Source organism: Heteronotia binoei, chromosome 4 (assembly GCF_032191835.1).
Source record: "Heteronotia binoei isolate CCM8104 ecotype False Entrance Well chromosome 4, APGP_CSIRO_Hbin_v1, whole genome shotgun sequence".
Taxonomy (NCBI): Eukaryota; Metazoa; Chordata; class Lepidosauria; order Squamata; family Gekkonidae; genus Heteronotia; species Heteronotia binoei.
Genome location: NC_083226.1, coordinates 11,446,178 through 11,462,087, shown reverse-complemented (window position 1 = coordinate 11,462,087; position 15,910 = coordinate 11,446,178). Strand labels below are relative to the sequence as shown.

Below are 15,910 nucleotides of genomic sequence, written 5' to 3'. Positions count from 1 at the left end.
CTCCTGACACCATAGTTCACTGGGAATAATTTCAGTGGTGCTGACTGTAGTGGATAGAGGAGGAGTATTGCCTTGCATGTATAAAAGGTTCAATGGCGCACCTGAACTGGTGTCCGCCTCGGGAAGGAGGCAGTTCTAGTGAGGGCGGAAATACCTGCCAGACACCCCATCAAATCCAAAGCTATTTCAGTGGCTCTCCTAGCTTCACAGTGTCTGACATGAACAGTCCTGATACCGAAAGGAAGTGAAGTCATACAGATGGCGAGTATCTCTCGGCTCTCTACCTTGTAATAATACCGAAGCAGGCTTCGGTTTTGCCCCTTCCCCGGGGCTGTTTTAATCAGCCGTTCGAAGCGTCTTTTAATTAATCGTTCTCCACACCTGCTTCAGGGCTTGCCAGCCATTTTTTATTGAAAGTTTTTGTACAAAGTTTTCCAAACACCACCATAAAAAAGTGACCACTGCACAGTGACTTATGATTATTCCTGAAGCTGAGACGCTTGACCATCGAGGCCGCTGGGTCTTCTCTCCCCGCCCTTCTGCTTTTAGTCACTCAAGGGCAGCAGGTCCGTCGTCGTCCTTGCCCGGCCGGTGGAACAGCGGCTGGAGGAGCAGGGGGTGACGTCCGTGCCCAAGGAAGCTGGTGCTGCTAGTGAGACTTGGATGTGGACGGCATCATCCTGGCTCCGGCGGCAACCGAGATGCAGCCCGACTTCCCTCCAGGAAGCCGACACCTTCTTCCTGTAGCCGGCAGCAAAAGGAGCCACCCCCCAAAGCAAGAAGGCCCTGCCTGTCCCATCCCACCCAGAAGCAAACGCAGGCACAGGTTAGACTTTCGCATCTCAGCTAGGAGTTCAGAGCTGAGATGGACTTTCTCACCTGTTGTAAACAAAACTGGTAGAAACTCACCTCCTGGTGGGTTCTATGCCTTCAGTTAACATTTCCTAGGAGGGATGTCAGCTGTAGGCGGCCGGAAAAAAACAAACCTTTGGCGTTCTTCTGATGGTCCGGGGGCTCCAGCTCCCCCTTCAATTAAGTATCATCTATCCCCCTGCATAACTGAAGTGACCCCCCCGTTGGTGTTGGACAGTATTTCTGCACTACGTGTTTCCGTCTCTGCCACTATCACGTTTACAATTAAAGCTGAACGACCCGTCTTACTAATAAAGCTTTCAAAGGGAACGGACTGATCCGAGGGAGTTACTGCCCAAACCAAAACGTTTTAAGGAAGGGGCTCCCTCCCTCCTCTTAACCCCTTCGGGAAACAATGTCTCTCAATTTCCGTTCCGCCTACTTGACAAAATTAACCCACTGCCAGCAGCATTCCTTGTCCAGTGGCCACAGAAACCTCCTGAAGTCTAGGCTTTGGTTAGAAAGCGGGAAAGAAAACGCTTCGCATTGTTTCGCTCCTGTACCACCCGGGAAATTTTGAAAATGCTGGAGGAGAGCTCCCTGAAGTGATCCCAGAAAAGTACAAACGAGCTTTTGCTTATGCCATTGCTATGCAGATCAGGAAAAAAAAAAGACAGCTGAATCATTCAAAATAGAAATCCAGTGTGTTTCGTAGAACAAGGCCTATAGAAAAAAACGGGCAGAATCACTGAAATCCCAGCAGCTGTCCCCAAACTCCGATCGGCCGGGGGTCACTTCCTTGTGCCTTCAGGCCCCCTCCTCTGTTTCTCCAAGAAGACGAACCCCATTGCTGTAGTCGAGACTTCCAAGGATTTCCCCCGCAGTGGGAAGAAATCTCAGCCTCAGGAGGCAGCAGAAGTCCAGAGACGCGTTTTGCTGCAGTGAATCCCCTTCCTCGACAGCTCTCCGTTCATCACAGGCCCCCCTGCCTCCCCAGAGGATGCATTCAGATAAAGGAGGGAGAAGGGGGGGAAAACAGGACAGCCATAGTGAAAGCAAAGCAGCTTAAGAGGTGAGAGGCAGAGATCTGGGAGGGGAGGGGGCAAGAAAAGTGGCTGGGCTAACACCTGCTTATGTGAACACCAAGGGCAGGAAATGGAGGAAGGCAAATCACATGGGCAGCAAGTGGTCATCCCGCTCCTCGGGTTCCTCGCTGAGCTGGTCGTCCCCCACCCCGCGGTATGCATTGGGCACGTTCCGAGGCTTCGAGCGGCACACGAAGTCACAGCCGTCCTGTGAACACACGACAACATCAACACGCGTGCCGGCCTTGATGTCAGCACAAAACACCTCCCTCTTTAGCCAGCCTGTGCAGATCTGTCTGCTGCATTCAGAGTTAAAACACTTAAATCACGCCAGCTTCTCCTAGAAAGTGCAAAGAACGGCAACCTCCTTGGTCTTCGAGGGGCCACAACGTACATGGACACCAAACGGCAAAGAAGTCCTACCCAGGGCTAGCCCCCCCCCCACTAGGCAAACTAGGTTCCTGCCTTGGGCGCTGGCCTTCTGGGGTGCCAGAATTGGGTGCCCCCCATGTGACTCGGTGACACGATCAGTGCAGAGGGGGCCTCAGAAGTTAGCCTTTGCCTGGGCTGCCCCTGGTCCTACCTAAAAAACGACTGAAAGGGCCCGGGGCCTTGGATTGGATTGCTAGCAATAAATGTTAAATGTTCGAAAGTCTGAGATGTTCAGATTTACACTATTTTTATTAAACTGATTCCACACACACACACCCCCCAGTGACATCAAGCATTTAGAAACTGAAGTAGTTTTTAGGGGTGAAGGCTGCTTCCCCCACAGATGTCAGGGCCTCGTTCAAGCATTTGGCCCTCGCCTCTCCACAGGCACAAAACCGAAGGGGGGAGCGAGAGGCCGTTCAGAGTTCCCACAAAGAGGCGAGGCTCTGCTGCAGCCCTTTTCCCAGCTGTGAAAAGCTCTGTCAGGAATTTATGAGCTGCAGGGAAGGTGGCTTCCCACAGCCACGCCCTTCCTTTGGAGGGACTGTGGCTCAGCGGCAGAGCGTCTTGGTTGGCGTTCAGAAGGCCCCAGGGTTCAATCCCCGGCATCTCCAATTAAAAAGGACCAGAAGAAGAAGGCCTCTTGCCTGAGACCCAGGAGAGCCGCTGCCAGTTGGGAGTAGCCAGATTCCCCAGCTGTTAGACCCAGAGGGGACAGGCAGTCACTCAGGAGTGCCCAGCCACCCTCTAAGCAACTAGAAGTTGCTCCCTGGTTCTCCCAGAGCTGCTGGAATCACCTTATTTATCCCCCAGCCGCTTCTCTTCTGTGAAGAGGAGGTGGTTCGCCCTCGTTTCGGATGGGAAAACAACAGCCCCGGCCTCCTTTCCTTTCTGCTTCCCCTCTTTGAGTGACGTGTGCGGAGGCACCCTTGCTCAGGATGGGAAAGTGCGTTCGACCGGCCTTTTCCCCTCGTAGCAACACGGCTCCTTAACCAGAGGTAACTGCAGAGTTCCCCTCAGCCTGACAAGTTATAATGGGGTGGAAGGTGATGCTTTGCTTTTGGAAGACAGCAAAGGAAAGGTTTTCCTCAGCTGAGTCCTGCAAATCTCTGAAGCGCTGAACAAGCGGTGACCAGTAGCTCCCAAAGCTCTTGGCAAAAGTAAGCTCCCAGAAACGAAGGCTTGCCCCTCCCTCCCTCCCTCCCCTGTCGTTACGCCATGTGGGTGGCTTGTTGGTACCACTTACCGCCACTAGGTTGCCCATGTCTTGCCAAAAAGCAAAATGGGGAAACTGCTCCATGCCTTTCGCCCCCACCACCAGGCGCTGGTAGAGGAAACCCCCGACGATGTAGACGGCGACCAGCGAAGCAAACCTGGAAGAGAGTGTCGACACATTAGCGCAGCAGGCGGCCGGTCAACGGTCCAGCGGCTTGTAGGTGCCGCATATGGACTGGAGATGGGATGGCCAATGAGAAAGGCACATTTATGCTGCAGCCTGCAGTGGCCCCGAAAGAGCCTTCTCTGGGGGAAGTCAAAACTTCATGGTTACAGAGGAAACTTGGAATGCGCACAGGTCTCTGTCAAGTACTGCGCAGCTTCAGCAATCAATACTCCATCTTTAAAAAGGGATTTTTTTTATACACACACACACACACACACACACACACAGTGGCTAATAGCCACTGATGGACCTGTGCTCCATATTTTTATCTAAACCCCTCTTGAAGCTGGCTATGCTTGTAGCCGCCACCACCTCCTGTGGCAGTGAATTCCACGTGTTAATCACCCTTTGGGTGAAGAAGGACTTCCTTTTATCCGTTTTAACCTGTCTGCTCAGCAATTTCATCGAATGCCCACGAGTTCTTGTATTGTGAGAAAGGGAGAAAAGTACTTCTTTCTCTACTTTCTCCATCCCATGCATAATCTTGTAAACCTCTATCATGTCACCCCGCAGTCGATGTTTCTCCAAGCTAAAGAGCCCCAAGCGCTTTAACCTTTCTTCATAGGGAAAGGGTTCCAACCCTTTAATCATTTCTGCATCCCCTCCAGCACTCCAAGGCCCCCTAACGTTGCAGAAATGAAACCATGGAAGTCTCTGGGAGCTAGACTGCAGTCCGTGGCCTTGGAGGCACTCTGTAACCAGTTCTCAGGGCTGAAAGTGGATATTTGATATGTTGTGGACGTAACAGGTCAGTGTACAGAGCAAAGCAATAACAGCCAAGCAAGATCCAAGGGTTAAAAGGTCCAGGTAGTCCCCTGGGCAAGCACCAGTCATTTCCAACTCCGGGATGACGTTGCTTTCAGAACATTTTCACGGCAGACTTTTTACGGGGTGGTTTGCCATTCCCTTCTCCAGTCATCTACACTTTCCCCCCAGCAAGCTGGGGACGCCTTTGACTGACCTCGGAAGGATGAAAGGCTGAGTCAACCTGGAGCCAATGAAATTTCAATGAAATTGCTGAGCAGTCGGGTTAGAATGGATAAAAGGAAGTCCTTCTTCACCCAAAGGGTGATTAACATGTGGAATTCACTGCCACAGGAGGTGGTGGCAGCTACAAGCATAGCCAGCTTCAAGAGGGGACTGGATAAGCATATGGAGCAGAGGTCCATCAGTGGCTATTAGCCACAGCGTATTGTTGGAACTCTCTGTCTGGGGCAGTGAATGCTCTGCATTCTTGGTGCTTGGGAAGGGCAAAGTGGGAGGGTTTCTGGAGTTCTGGCCTCCATGGTGGACCTCCTGATGGCACCTGGTTTTTTGGCCACCGTGTGACACAGAGTGTTGGACTGGAGGGGCCATTGGCCTGATTCAACATGGCTTCTCTTATGTTCTTATGAGCTGGCTACCTGAACCTAGCTTCTGCCAGGATTGAACTCAGGTCGTGAGCAGAGCTTAGAACTGCCAGACCCAGAGGCAAGGAAAAGACAAGTATAGTTCAAGATCTTTATTCCAGCATCATGAGCAGCTACAGGCCTTGTCGGAACTGGCTCTCCCGCCGGTTCCTCACTTATAATCCTTTGTCCTGACCGTTGCAATTCAAGCCAAGTGCGCCAAGCTGAAGTGGAGAATTCTGCGCGGGTTCTCTGCTACTCTCTCATCACCCCAGGTGTGTTATCAGCCCCCCTGGTTACATCTCTCCAACTCTCCTGACCTTGGTTGCGCAGTAACTAGCCAGTTTCCAGACATGCCACCCTCCAAATAAGCGGCAAGAAGCTTCAAAGCTAGCATAGCAAGGCGCAGCATTAGCATTGTATAATTGGATACATACGGCAAGAGGAACAGACTGGAATAAAACAAAATAGAGTGACTCTTGACAACAACTGCAGTACTGCAGCTTTACCACTCTGTGCCACGGGGTTACTGCTGGTTAAATACAGGCCCGACTCCTTCCCTACAGCAACATGGCGAGAAACGCTCTTGACAGTCTCACCTGCCCACCTGTTCAGAAATTAGGCAGGAGGCTGCCTGGTTTACTGATGAGTGACGGAAGGTTTCTGTCTTCTGCTACGCACTGACCTCCCCCCGCCCCCCCCCAAAGCCTCCCAGCATCTAACTTCTGGAAGGAAAGCCCCTCACGCTGCTAAAAAGTACCCCTCAACTTACAGCCATTGAAAAATGCAGGGGGCCTGCAAGATTTTACAGATCCTCTGACGCAGCTGCATCTAAAACCCAGGGGCAGGAAGGGGATGTCGACACCCGTCCTCTCCTTCATAGGAAAGGGGAAATGGAGAAGTACGTTAGGATTCCCGCTTATGATCCAACTTGAGCTCGATTCTGCAGGACCAAGATATTCCATTACCATCCTAAAACTTTACACTGGCCTCTCTTGGGGGAGGGGGGGGGAATTGCTTTTTCTTCTCTTGTTACAAGCTTGAGCCAAAGAAAGCTCAGACGCTTTGATGAATTCATCCATGCTAGGATCTAGTGGGGAGAGATCGCCCTCGCTGGCGTTCTTCAAGCAAAGGCTGGAGAGCCATCTGGATTTCCTGTACCAAGCAGGGAGTTTGACTGCGTGGCCAATGAGGTCCCTTTCAACCTTATGGCTCTACAGCTGTTCCGTACACAAAACCTGTACTCTGTAGAAATGCAAATGCATCGTAATTCGAATCAAGTTTGCACAAATGTGTCTGGTGCACAAAACAGTCCATGCCGGGGTTAACTCACGTGATCAGCAAGATGGAACCCACGCTTAGGTGTGAGTAACCCACGCTTAGGGGTGAGTCCACAGGAGAGCAGGCCACACTGCTCCCCATCTCGAAAAGGTAGAAACATTCCTCGGTCTTCTCCCGCTCCTCTACCATCATGTGGAAACCCTCCTGGATTGAAAAAACGAGAGCCTTACATTAGCTTGACGGAACGACGAGCCTTAATGCTCCAGACGAGAGCAGAAGAATTTAGCTGTGCTGGAGTTCTACACAGACGACTGGCCTCCACTTCTCACCCCACTCCTGCCTGTAAACCAGCTAAGTCAACAGCCATTTGCTATAATCATAAAAAGCCTGCGGCCCAGCCCTTCCAGGACAGACTGAAGGTAACAAGCTGTACGTCTAAACAGTTTCCTATAACAAGAAGGGCTCAGTAGCACTCACTCTGCGGCTCACAGAGCACCACCTCAGCAACTGCCATCCACCACCACGGTTACCTCGCGCTGGCACAAGGAAGGGCCTGCACCAGCTGCTTCGAGGTGGAAACTATCTCGCCTGCTGGACCTTGACCCCTTTCCAGAAACACAGGACAAGTGCCCCATTGGGTACGGGCACTCAAGAGGGATGGTGGCCTGTCGAAGAGCCATGAATAACACTTCAGCCACACTGCCTCCAGGGCACTTTTCAAAGAGTCTCCCTTTGCCCAAGTATTCAGAAGGTGTGCTGTCCCCCACATCAGGTCGCCGCACCTCAAAAAGGATATCATAGCATTGGAGAAAGTGCAGAGAAGGGCAACTAGAATGATTAAAGGGCTGGAGCACTTTCCCTAGGAAGAAAGGTTGAAACGCTTGGGGCTCTTTAGCTTGGAGTACTGTGTGCAGTTCTGGTCGCCGCACCTCAAAACGGATATTATAGCATTGGAGAAAGTTCAGAAAAGGGCAACTAGAATGATTAAAGGGTTGGGGCACTTTCCCCATGAAGAAAGGTTGAAACGCTTGGGGCTCTTTAGCTTGGAGTACTGTGTGCAGTTCTGGTCGCCGCACCTCAAAACGGATATTATAGCATTGGAGAAAGTTCAGAAAAGGGCAACTAGAATGATTAAAGGGCTGGAACACTTTCCCTATGAAGAAAGGTTGAAACGCTTGGGGCTCTTTAGCTTGGAGAAACGTCGACTGCGGGGTGACATGATAGAGGTTTACAAGATTATGCATGGGATGGAGAAAGTAGAGAAAGAAGTCCTTTTCTCCCTTTCTCACAATACAAGAACTCGTGGGCATTCAATGAAATTGCTGAGCAGACAGGTTAAAATGGATAAAAGGAAGTCCTTCTTCACCCAAAGGGTGATTAACATGTGGAATTCACTGCCACAGGAGGTGGTGGCGGCCACAAGCATAGCCACCTTCAAGAGGGGGTTAGATATAAATATGGAGCAGAGGTCCATCAGTGGCTATTAGCCACAGTGTGTGTGTGTGTGTATATATATATATATATTTTTGGCCACTGTGTGACACAGAATGTTGGACTGGATGGGCCATTGGCCTGATCTAACATGGCTTCTCTTATGTTCTTATGTTCTTTTGAGAGTGCAAAGTTAGCCTGTTAAATAGTATGGAATGCAATGCAAGCAGCTGATGGCAAGTGAGGATACGCTCTGACTCACAAGCTCGATTTGTCTGAAAAGCCTTTGGATTGTTACTTCTTTCAAAGCCGCCCTCTTCCTCAGTATCTACTCACTGCAAGTGTCTTCGGGTTGCAGACGATCATCACCATGGCTTTCCTTTTCTCACCCCCGCAGTGGCTGCCGTAGCTTTCCCCCCCTTTATAGGTCAGCAAAATCCACTCAGCTGCCAAGACAGAAACACAGGGATTGCCAATGAGGCCCAGGAGGGCTTGCGGGACAACAAAGGGCGGCTGTTGAGAAATAAGGACCTCTTACTTCCACTAGCAACGTGGGTCTCGTTGATTCGTCCCACCACGGTGGATTTTTGGGTATTCTTGTTCAGCTGCACCAGGCCAGAATTGTCTCCACCGGTACTGACTTCTCGACACACCCGGAAAGTGTATGAGTATTTTTCTTTTCCATCGTCGCTTTCTACTGTAAAACTGCAAGACATCAGGAAGAGAGAAGAGCTGCACAAATGGGTCAGGGCTTTCACACTCAAACAGTCCCAAGACTAAGCCGCTGCTTCACACGATCACCCACAACCAGCCAGTATCATCATGCCCCTGTATAAATCGATGGTGCGGTCTCATTTGGAGTACTGTGTGCAGTTCTGGTCGCCGCACCTCAGAAAGGATATTATAGCATTGGAGAAAGTCCAGAGAAGGGCAACTAGAATGATTAAAGGGCTGGAGCACTTTCCCTATGAAGAAAGGTTGAAACGCTTGGGGCTCTTTAGCTTGGAGAAACGTCGACTGCGGGGTGACATGATTGAGGTTTGCAAGATAATGCATGGGATGGAGAAAGTAGAGAAAGAAGTCTTTTTCTCCCTTGCTCACAATACAAGAACTAGTGGGCATTCGATGAAATTGCTGAACAGACAGGTTAAAACGGATAAAAGGAAGTCCTTCTTCACCCAAAGGGTGATTAACATGTGGAATTCACTGCCACAGGAGGTGGTGGCGGCCACAAGCATAGCCACCTTCAAGAGGGGGTTAGATAAAAATATGGAGCAGAGGTCCATCAGTGGCTATTAGTCACTGTGTGTGTGTGTATATATATAATTTTTTTTGGTCACTGTGTGACACACAGTGTTGGACTGGATGGGCCATTGGCCTGATCCAACATGGCTTCTCTTATGTTCTTAACCCTACTTGTGCAAAATCAGCTAGGATTGTCGGAGAGGAACCCTTAGAACAAATAGTTCAGAAACATTCCCGATTAGAGACCGCAGCCCCCACTTGGGCAACATTGCAAGCCACAGCCATCGTACCTTTGATTGACAAGCGGCTCCAATCTCTTCAGCAGGGCAAGTTCCCTCTTGGACTCGGCGCCTTTTACCCCCACCAGATCGCACTCCTTTTCACCTGCCGCTGCGGTGGCCACGAGGGCGAGCAGCACAGCGGGAAGACAGGCATGAGCCAGGGACATCCTACCACCCGGGAACATTCTAGGTCAGGAAAAGGGAGATGAGAACACAAATGCAGATAAAGAGGTTAATGCTTCTTCCTGAAACATGAAACCTGGACTCCAGAAATCACTACACAGTTAATGGCCAGGCCCTCAATAAACATGCACAAGAGGAACAGCAGAAACGTTGGAAGACAGCCCCACAGTTTTGTATAAGGTGGGAACAACCAAAGGAAAAAAAGAACATTAGGGTTTGTAGAATCTTTCGGGCTCAAGTGCCGTGTTCTACTGGAGAAAGTTTTTCTTCTTCCAGACGTTTCGTTCTCAGCTGCGGAGAACATCCTCAGTGGCGTTGCAGCCGGAGTAGGCGCTCTGACTTTCTTGGCTGCTGTGCATTGAGTGGGGCCAGGGCTGCAGGAGAGCTGCTATTTCTAGGCTGGAGGCGGTGTTATGAAAGCCTAGAAATAGCAGCTCTCCAGCAGCCCTGGCCCCACTCAATGCACAGCAGCCAAGAAGGTCAGAGCGCCTGCTCCGGCTGCAACGCCACTGAGGATGTTCTCCGCAGCTGAGAACGAAATGTCTGGAAGAAGAAAAACTTTCTCCAGTAGAACACGGCACTTGAGCCCGAAAGATCTACAAACCCTAATGATGTTGCCAGCCGTGAAAACCTGAAATCTTAAGGGCCTAATACAAACCACTCCATTGAACTGTTTGGCACTGGAAGAAAAAGAATTCACTGCTTGAGGCACACTCACTGGCACACACTCACCAGGGTATACCTATGAAGGCAACTGTTTTGGACCGGAGAGATTCCAGTAGTACCTTAGACACCAACAATATGGGGGGCAGGGAATATGAGCTTTCCAGAGTCAAATCTCACTTTGTCAGATACAAGAAGGAACATTAGGTCATGAGGCCTTGTAGTCTCCTGTTTTTACTAACACTACATAAAAGAGCTTGCAAACCTTTACCAAAATACATTCATTTCAAATGCCGAGGGCCCAGGAATGAGCTGCCCTTTCTCCTCTGCCCCTGAAAAGCTAAAAGTGATTCACAGCTATTAAGCAGCACAAGAGAATAATAGCCTTAATATACTAGCCAGTTTGGTGTAGTGGTTAAGTGTGCGGACTCTTATCTGGGAGAACCGGGTTTGATTCCCCACTCCTCCACTTGCACCTGCTGGCATGGCCTTGGGTCAGCCATAGCTCTGGCAGAGGTTGTCCTTGAAAGGGCAGCTGCTGTGAGAGCCCTCTCAGCCCCACCCACCTCACAGGGTGTCTGTTGTGGGGGAGGAAGGTAAAGGAGATTCTAGGCCGTTCTGAGACTCTGTCCTTGAAAGGGCGGCTGCTGTGAGAGCCCTCTCCAGCCCCACCCACCTCACAGGGTGTCTGTTGTGGGGGAGGAAGGTAAAGGAGATTCTAGGCCGTTCTGAGACTGTGTCCTTGAAAGCGCAGCTGCTGTCAGAGCCCTCTCTGCCCCACCCACCTCACAGGGTGTTTGTTGTGGGGAAGGAAGGGAAAGGAGATTGTGAGCTGCTCTGAGACTCTGTCCTTGAAAGGGCAGCTGCTGTGAGAGCCCTCTCAGCCCCACCCACCTCACAGGGTGTCTGTTGTGGGGAAGGAAGGGAAAGGAGATTCTAGGCCGTTCTGAGACTCTGTCCTTGAAAGGGCAGCTGCTGTGAGAGCCCTCTCCAGCCCCACCCACCTCACAGGGTGTCTGTTGTGGGGGAGGAAGGGAAAGGAGATTGTGAGCCGGTCTGAGACTCTTTGGAGTGGAGGGCGGGATATAAATCCAATATCTTCATCTACCTCACAGGGTGTCTGTTGTGGGGGAGGAAGGGAAAGGAGATTGTGAGCCGGTCTGAGAGTCTTCGGAGTGAAGGGCGGGATATAAATCCAATATCTTCATCTACCCCACAGGGTGTCTGTTGTGGGGGAGGAAGGGAAAGGAGATTGTGAGCCGGTCTGAGGCTCTTCGGAGTGGAGGGTGGGATATAAATCCAATATCTTCATCTACCTCACAGGGTGTCTGTTGTGGGGGAGGAAGGTAAAGGAGATTGTGAGCCGCTCTGAGACTCTTCGGAGTGGAGGGTGGGATATAAATCCAATATCATCATCATCTTCATCTTCTTCTAAGCAAGACGATGGGAAACGAAAATGAAGAGGCCTTCAGACAAAAGAGAAGCCTGCAGCTGAGCAAGGCCACATGATCTGTTGAAAGTAGTTTAATGACACAATAAAGGATTGATATCTCAGCATTCTTCCCTTCCGGCTTTGTTCCCCAGGTGCGACAGGCTCCGCCTTGACTAAAAATTTGTGCTGGACAGGTTAAACAGGGAGTTGTCACCAGGAGTCTCTCTTCTGAAGAACACGCAGCTGCTGCACGGGAAAACTCGACAGCCCATGTCACAGACCCACCACCTTGTCTGCACCGTCAACCTCGCTGGCAGGGAGGCCTTCTTTCCCCTGCTGGAGTTCCTAAGGAGCTATTTGGGGGCACTGTCTCTGTCACAGTTGTGCTTTGGCTGGAATGGGTTAGCTGGCATGCAGAAGGCTGAAGCATCGCTGCACACGTAGAGTTCGTCAGCTCAGATGACTTTTATATAAAAAAGGATTGGGCAAATCCATGGAGAAGTCTCTCCACTACAGTTTTTCAGACGCCCAAGTGCCAGAGGCTTTGAACACCAAACAGGGAATTGCTTTCTCACTCATGTCCTGTTTGTGAGCTTCTGGAAGCTTCGGCAATGTGAAACTCAGCCAAAGAGCCCTCCTTGGGGCTGACGTTTCAGGGGAACACGGCAACATTTTAACAGTAGTTCCCACCAGCGGAGGGTTTAGTTCTGCACATTCACCGTCAGGCATTGCTGCCCTGTGGAATCTGGGACTGCTTGCCCCACCCAAACCTTAGCGACAATGTGCAAATTCTAGGGCAAGAGAGACACAGAGATCTCCTAGCAGTTGTCCTCAGTCTTTCCCACTTCCACTTGAACATATGAAGCTGCCTTCTACTGAATCAGACCCTGGGTCCATCGAAGTCAGTATTGTCTTCTCAGACTGGCAGCGGCTCTCCAGGGTCTCAAGCTGAGGTTTTTCACACCTATTTGCCTGGACCCTTTTTTAGTGGAGATGCCGGGGATTGAACCTGGGACCTTCTGCTTCCCAAGCAATGCTGTACCACTGAGCCACCATGGACTTCCAGTTTGCTAAAGCATTCCTGCCGGTTCTTCATGAATCATCACTTCCGAGATGTTCCTTTCTTTCTCAAAGGTGGAAGTTGACTGCTGTGTGACTAACTGCATAAATCCTGAGAGCAAAAAAATGTACCCCACAACTCCAATGGAAACTACTTAAAAGAGACGGTCAAATAATGATAAGATCTGAGTGTGGCACCAGGAAGAGGAGAGTAGCCAATCATTGGTTTTGCGAGAGGCTTTACTGCAGAATCTGCAGTAGCCCAAGTGGCTGTGAGGACACGTGCTTTTGATCTGTTCCAAGCGGCCTTCACCAGCTGAAACTACTAAACTGCCAAATAAATTTGCCAGCGGAATAGCACTAAATGTATTCATGTTTTTAGAATGTTTTTAGAATTTTAATGGATTTTAAGTAATTATAGTTAAATGCTATTTACTGTATAATGTATACACTGAGTTTTGCTGTTAGCCGCCCTGAGCCGCTTGGTCGGGGAGGGCAGGATACAAATAAAATGTGACTGACTGACTGATCTTGGGTCTCCAGGAGAGGAAGTGAAACCACCCCTTTGCTAGAAAAACCCCCTTCCTTTCCAAAGACGCCAAAAACACCTTCCTTTCCAGTGTGCATCGTCTGCGACACAACCTTGCAAGAGTTAAGGACTTTTAAGTCCCTTTTATGTAATGCCCTTCCAAATGAACGTGAAGTGGTTTGTTTTGGCCGCTGGCAGTCAATGAAAGTGACAAGACTTCCCCAGTTCCTTAACAGGGCACAGTAAACTGCTTGCTTCATAGACCTACCCTTATCATGCTCCAGAGAGAGAGCAAAGAATCAACAACCGAGAGGGCCATCAGAATTCTCATGACTCAGGCTCAAATGACGCATCGCTAGCGACAGGCCGATTTTTTAAAACCCAAGTTTATCTTGGGCTCAAACATTACCCCTGTTGTGAACACACCAGATGAGCTGCAGTAAATGATTTAACTTTACTTCATTGATCTCGCCTTCCTCTACACGGAGACCCGAAGGGGCTTCCATTGTCCTCTCCTCCTCCGTTTTATCCTCGTGACATCCCTGTGAGATGAGGCGCAGAGTGTGTGACTGGCCCAAGGTCACCAAGTGAGCTTACACGGCAGAGCAGGGATTCGAACCCGGTTTTCCCAGATCCAAATCTGGCACTGTAACCACCAGGAAGCACCAGTTCGCAATGACCCAAACCCATTAACTCTACAAAGCCACCAGCAGAGAGGGCGTTTGATAAAGCAACAGGGAGAGCCTCCCCATCTCCCTCCCAACTGCCAAAGAAGCAGCAATGAAAAGGGACAAAGAGGTACAGCTAACAAGGCAGAAACGCAAGTGTGTTATTTTAGATTTATGGCATGATATAAAAAGAACGAAATCTGACCAACCTCAGAGAGTTACTGTTGCCCAGACAGTGAAACGTTCGCAGGGCTAGATTAACAATTAGGCGAAGCAGCACTGGCCTATGGGCCCCCATGCCTTAAGGGGCCCTGGCCCTGGCCCGGCTCCCCACCCCCACTTCCCCCCTGCTTGCAGCCCTCGCAGCCAGCAACTGAGCGCCGGGTGTGGCTGCTGCTGGCGTCTTTGCCAAGTCTGCCTTTCTCTACCTCTCTCTCCCCTGCAGGTTTTGTCAAAGGGGCTTTGGCGAAGGTGGCTGCAGCTGGGGCCACGGGGGGGGGGGCAAGGCAGGTGGCTCCAACTCTGAGGATAATTCCTGAGGGGGCCCCTGAGCTTTGTGACTGCCCAGGGGCCTCCGCGGGGTTTCATCCAGCGCTGAACGTTTGCAATACCCACAGCTGCTGCAGAACTGCTGACTACTCGTGAGGAGAAGCGTGCAAGTTTGTTCTCCAGCTGCAACAGAAGCCTCCCCGGACCACGGGCTTGGGGGGGTCCCTGCAGAAGAGGCCAGCCTCCCCTCCGGGGACATCCTTTTGGACCACCCACCCCCAAGGGTAACAGGAGGGCTGTACTTCTGGGAGATCTCCCGGCCCTCCTGGCACCCTCGGAGGGAGCCTCACAGCATCTTCTCCAAGCCCCGCTTCCCCCAGGCTCCAAGTCGCCAGGAATTTCCCAACCTGGAGTTGGCAACCGCCGCCAGTCTCTCTCCGCGCCTGCGCAGAGGGGGCCGGCGTCACGTGAGCGCTCACCTGAGGCTGCGGCGACGGCCCTTCCCCCGCCGGTTGACGTCACAGCCTTAGCAAGAGAGCGGCCGGCGGCTAATGGAGGCAGCCTCATAAACAGGCATCCTGTGCCCGGAAGCGGGGAGGCAGCGGGCAGCTCCTGTCAGCGGCTGAGAGGGAAAGGGCGCGGGAGGAGGCCGCCGGCCTCAGCGCCTTCCGCTTCTGAGGAGCCCGGTGCACCGGAAGCAGGAAGAGTCTAGCTCTCCGGACCGGAAGCACTCCCTCCAATCCCGCAGAAGCACCGCCCCGCGGGTCTAGCTCTCGGCCGCCCGCTGCCCAATGAGAAACCAGCTCAGGAAAGGCGGGGCCCAATCCCGTCAGGTCACGTGGGTCCTTTGTCCAATAAAAAGGGGCCGAGGGCGCGCGGCTTTTGATTTGGCGCAGGCGTGTGTTGTCTTGGTGGAGGTGGCTGGGCTGGGTTGGGGGTCTTCAGGAGCGGCTCCCAGCACGTGTGGGCTGCCCTGCGTGCCGGCTGGGTGTGGGGCTGGGGCTCTGGGCTTTTCCTGGTGGTTTGCCCAGGGAGGAGGGGGAGGTTGCAGTCATATGTTTGCTTCATTGACGTTCAGCCTCCCCGCGCCCCAGTGGCTTGCGACCTTCCCCCCTTCTTGCATCTGGGCAGCATCAGCCCTGCGGGGGAGAGGAGGGCGTGTTGGGCCAGCAAGCAAAGGAACATGGAAAGAGCCCTGCTGGATAACATAACATAAGAGAAGCCCTGTTGGATCAGGCCAGTGGCCCCTCCAGTCCAACACTCTGAGTCACAGAAGAACATAAGAGAAGCCCTGTTGGATCAGGCCAGTGGCCCATCCAGTCCAACACTCTGCGTCACATAAGAACATAAGAGAAGCCTTGTTGGATCAGGCCAGTGGCCCATCCAGTCCAACACTCTGTGTCACATAAGAACATAAGAGAAGCCATGTTGGATCAGGCCAGTGGCCCATC

The 15,910-nt window shown here is 51.6% G+C and overlaps 1 protein-coding gene across 1 annotated transcript; it reads right to left on the bottom strand.

The window, feature by feature from the left end:
• Window positions 1-385: 385 nt before the first annotated feature.
• Window positions 386-15,227, bottom strand: M6PR (mannose-6-phosphate receptor, cation dependent). The gene is made up of 7 exons (XM_060236781.1): window positions 14,939-15,227; window positions 9,446-9,622; window positions 8,449-8,615; window positions 8,247-8,356; window positions 6,532-6,683; window positions 3,616-3,742; window positions 386-2,145 (listed from the first exon to the last, which is right to left on the bottom strand). The coding sequence occupies exons 2-7, from the start codon at window positions 9,619-9,621 to the stop codon at window positions 2,023-2,025; spliced, it is 855 nt and encodes a 284-aa protein (XP_060092764.1). The 5' UTR covers window position 9,622; window positions 14,939-15,227; the 3' UTR covers window positions 386-2,022.
• Window positions 15,228-15,910: the final 683 nt, after the last annotated feature.

Bases quoted from the DNA above. Each gene is read 5' to 3' on its own strand.
- M6PR (XM_060236781.1), bottom strand. From the start codon at position 9,621: ATGTTCCCGGGTGGTAGGATGTCCCTGGCTCATGCCTGTCTTCCCGCT. The intron at 8,616-9,445 runs GTACGATGGCTG...GATGTCTTGCAG, and splicing joins GAGCCGCTTGTCAATCAAAG to TTTTACAGTAGAAAGCGACG. The intron at 8,357-8,448 runs GTAAGAGGTCCT...CTGTCTTGGCAG, and splicing joins GACCCACGTTGCTAGTGGAA to CTGAGTGGATTTTGCTGACC.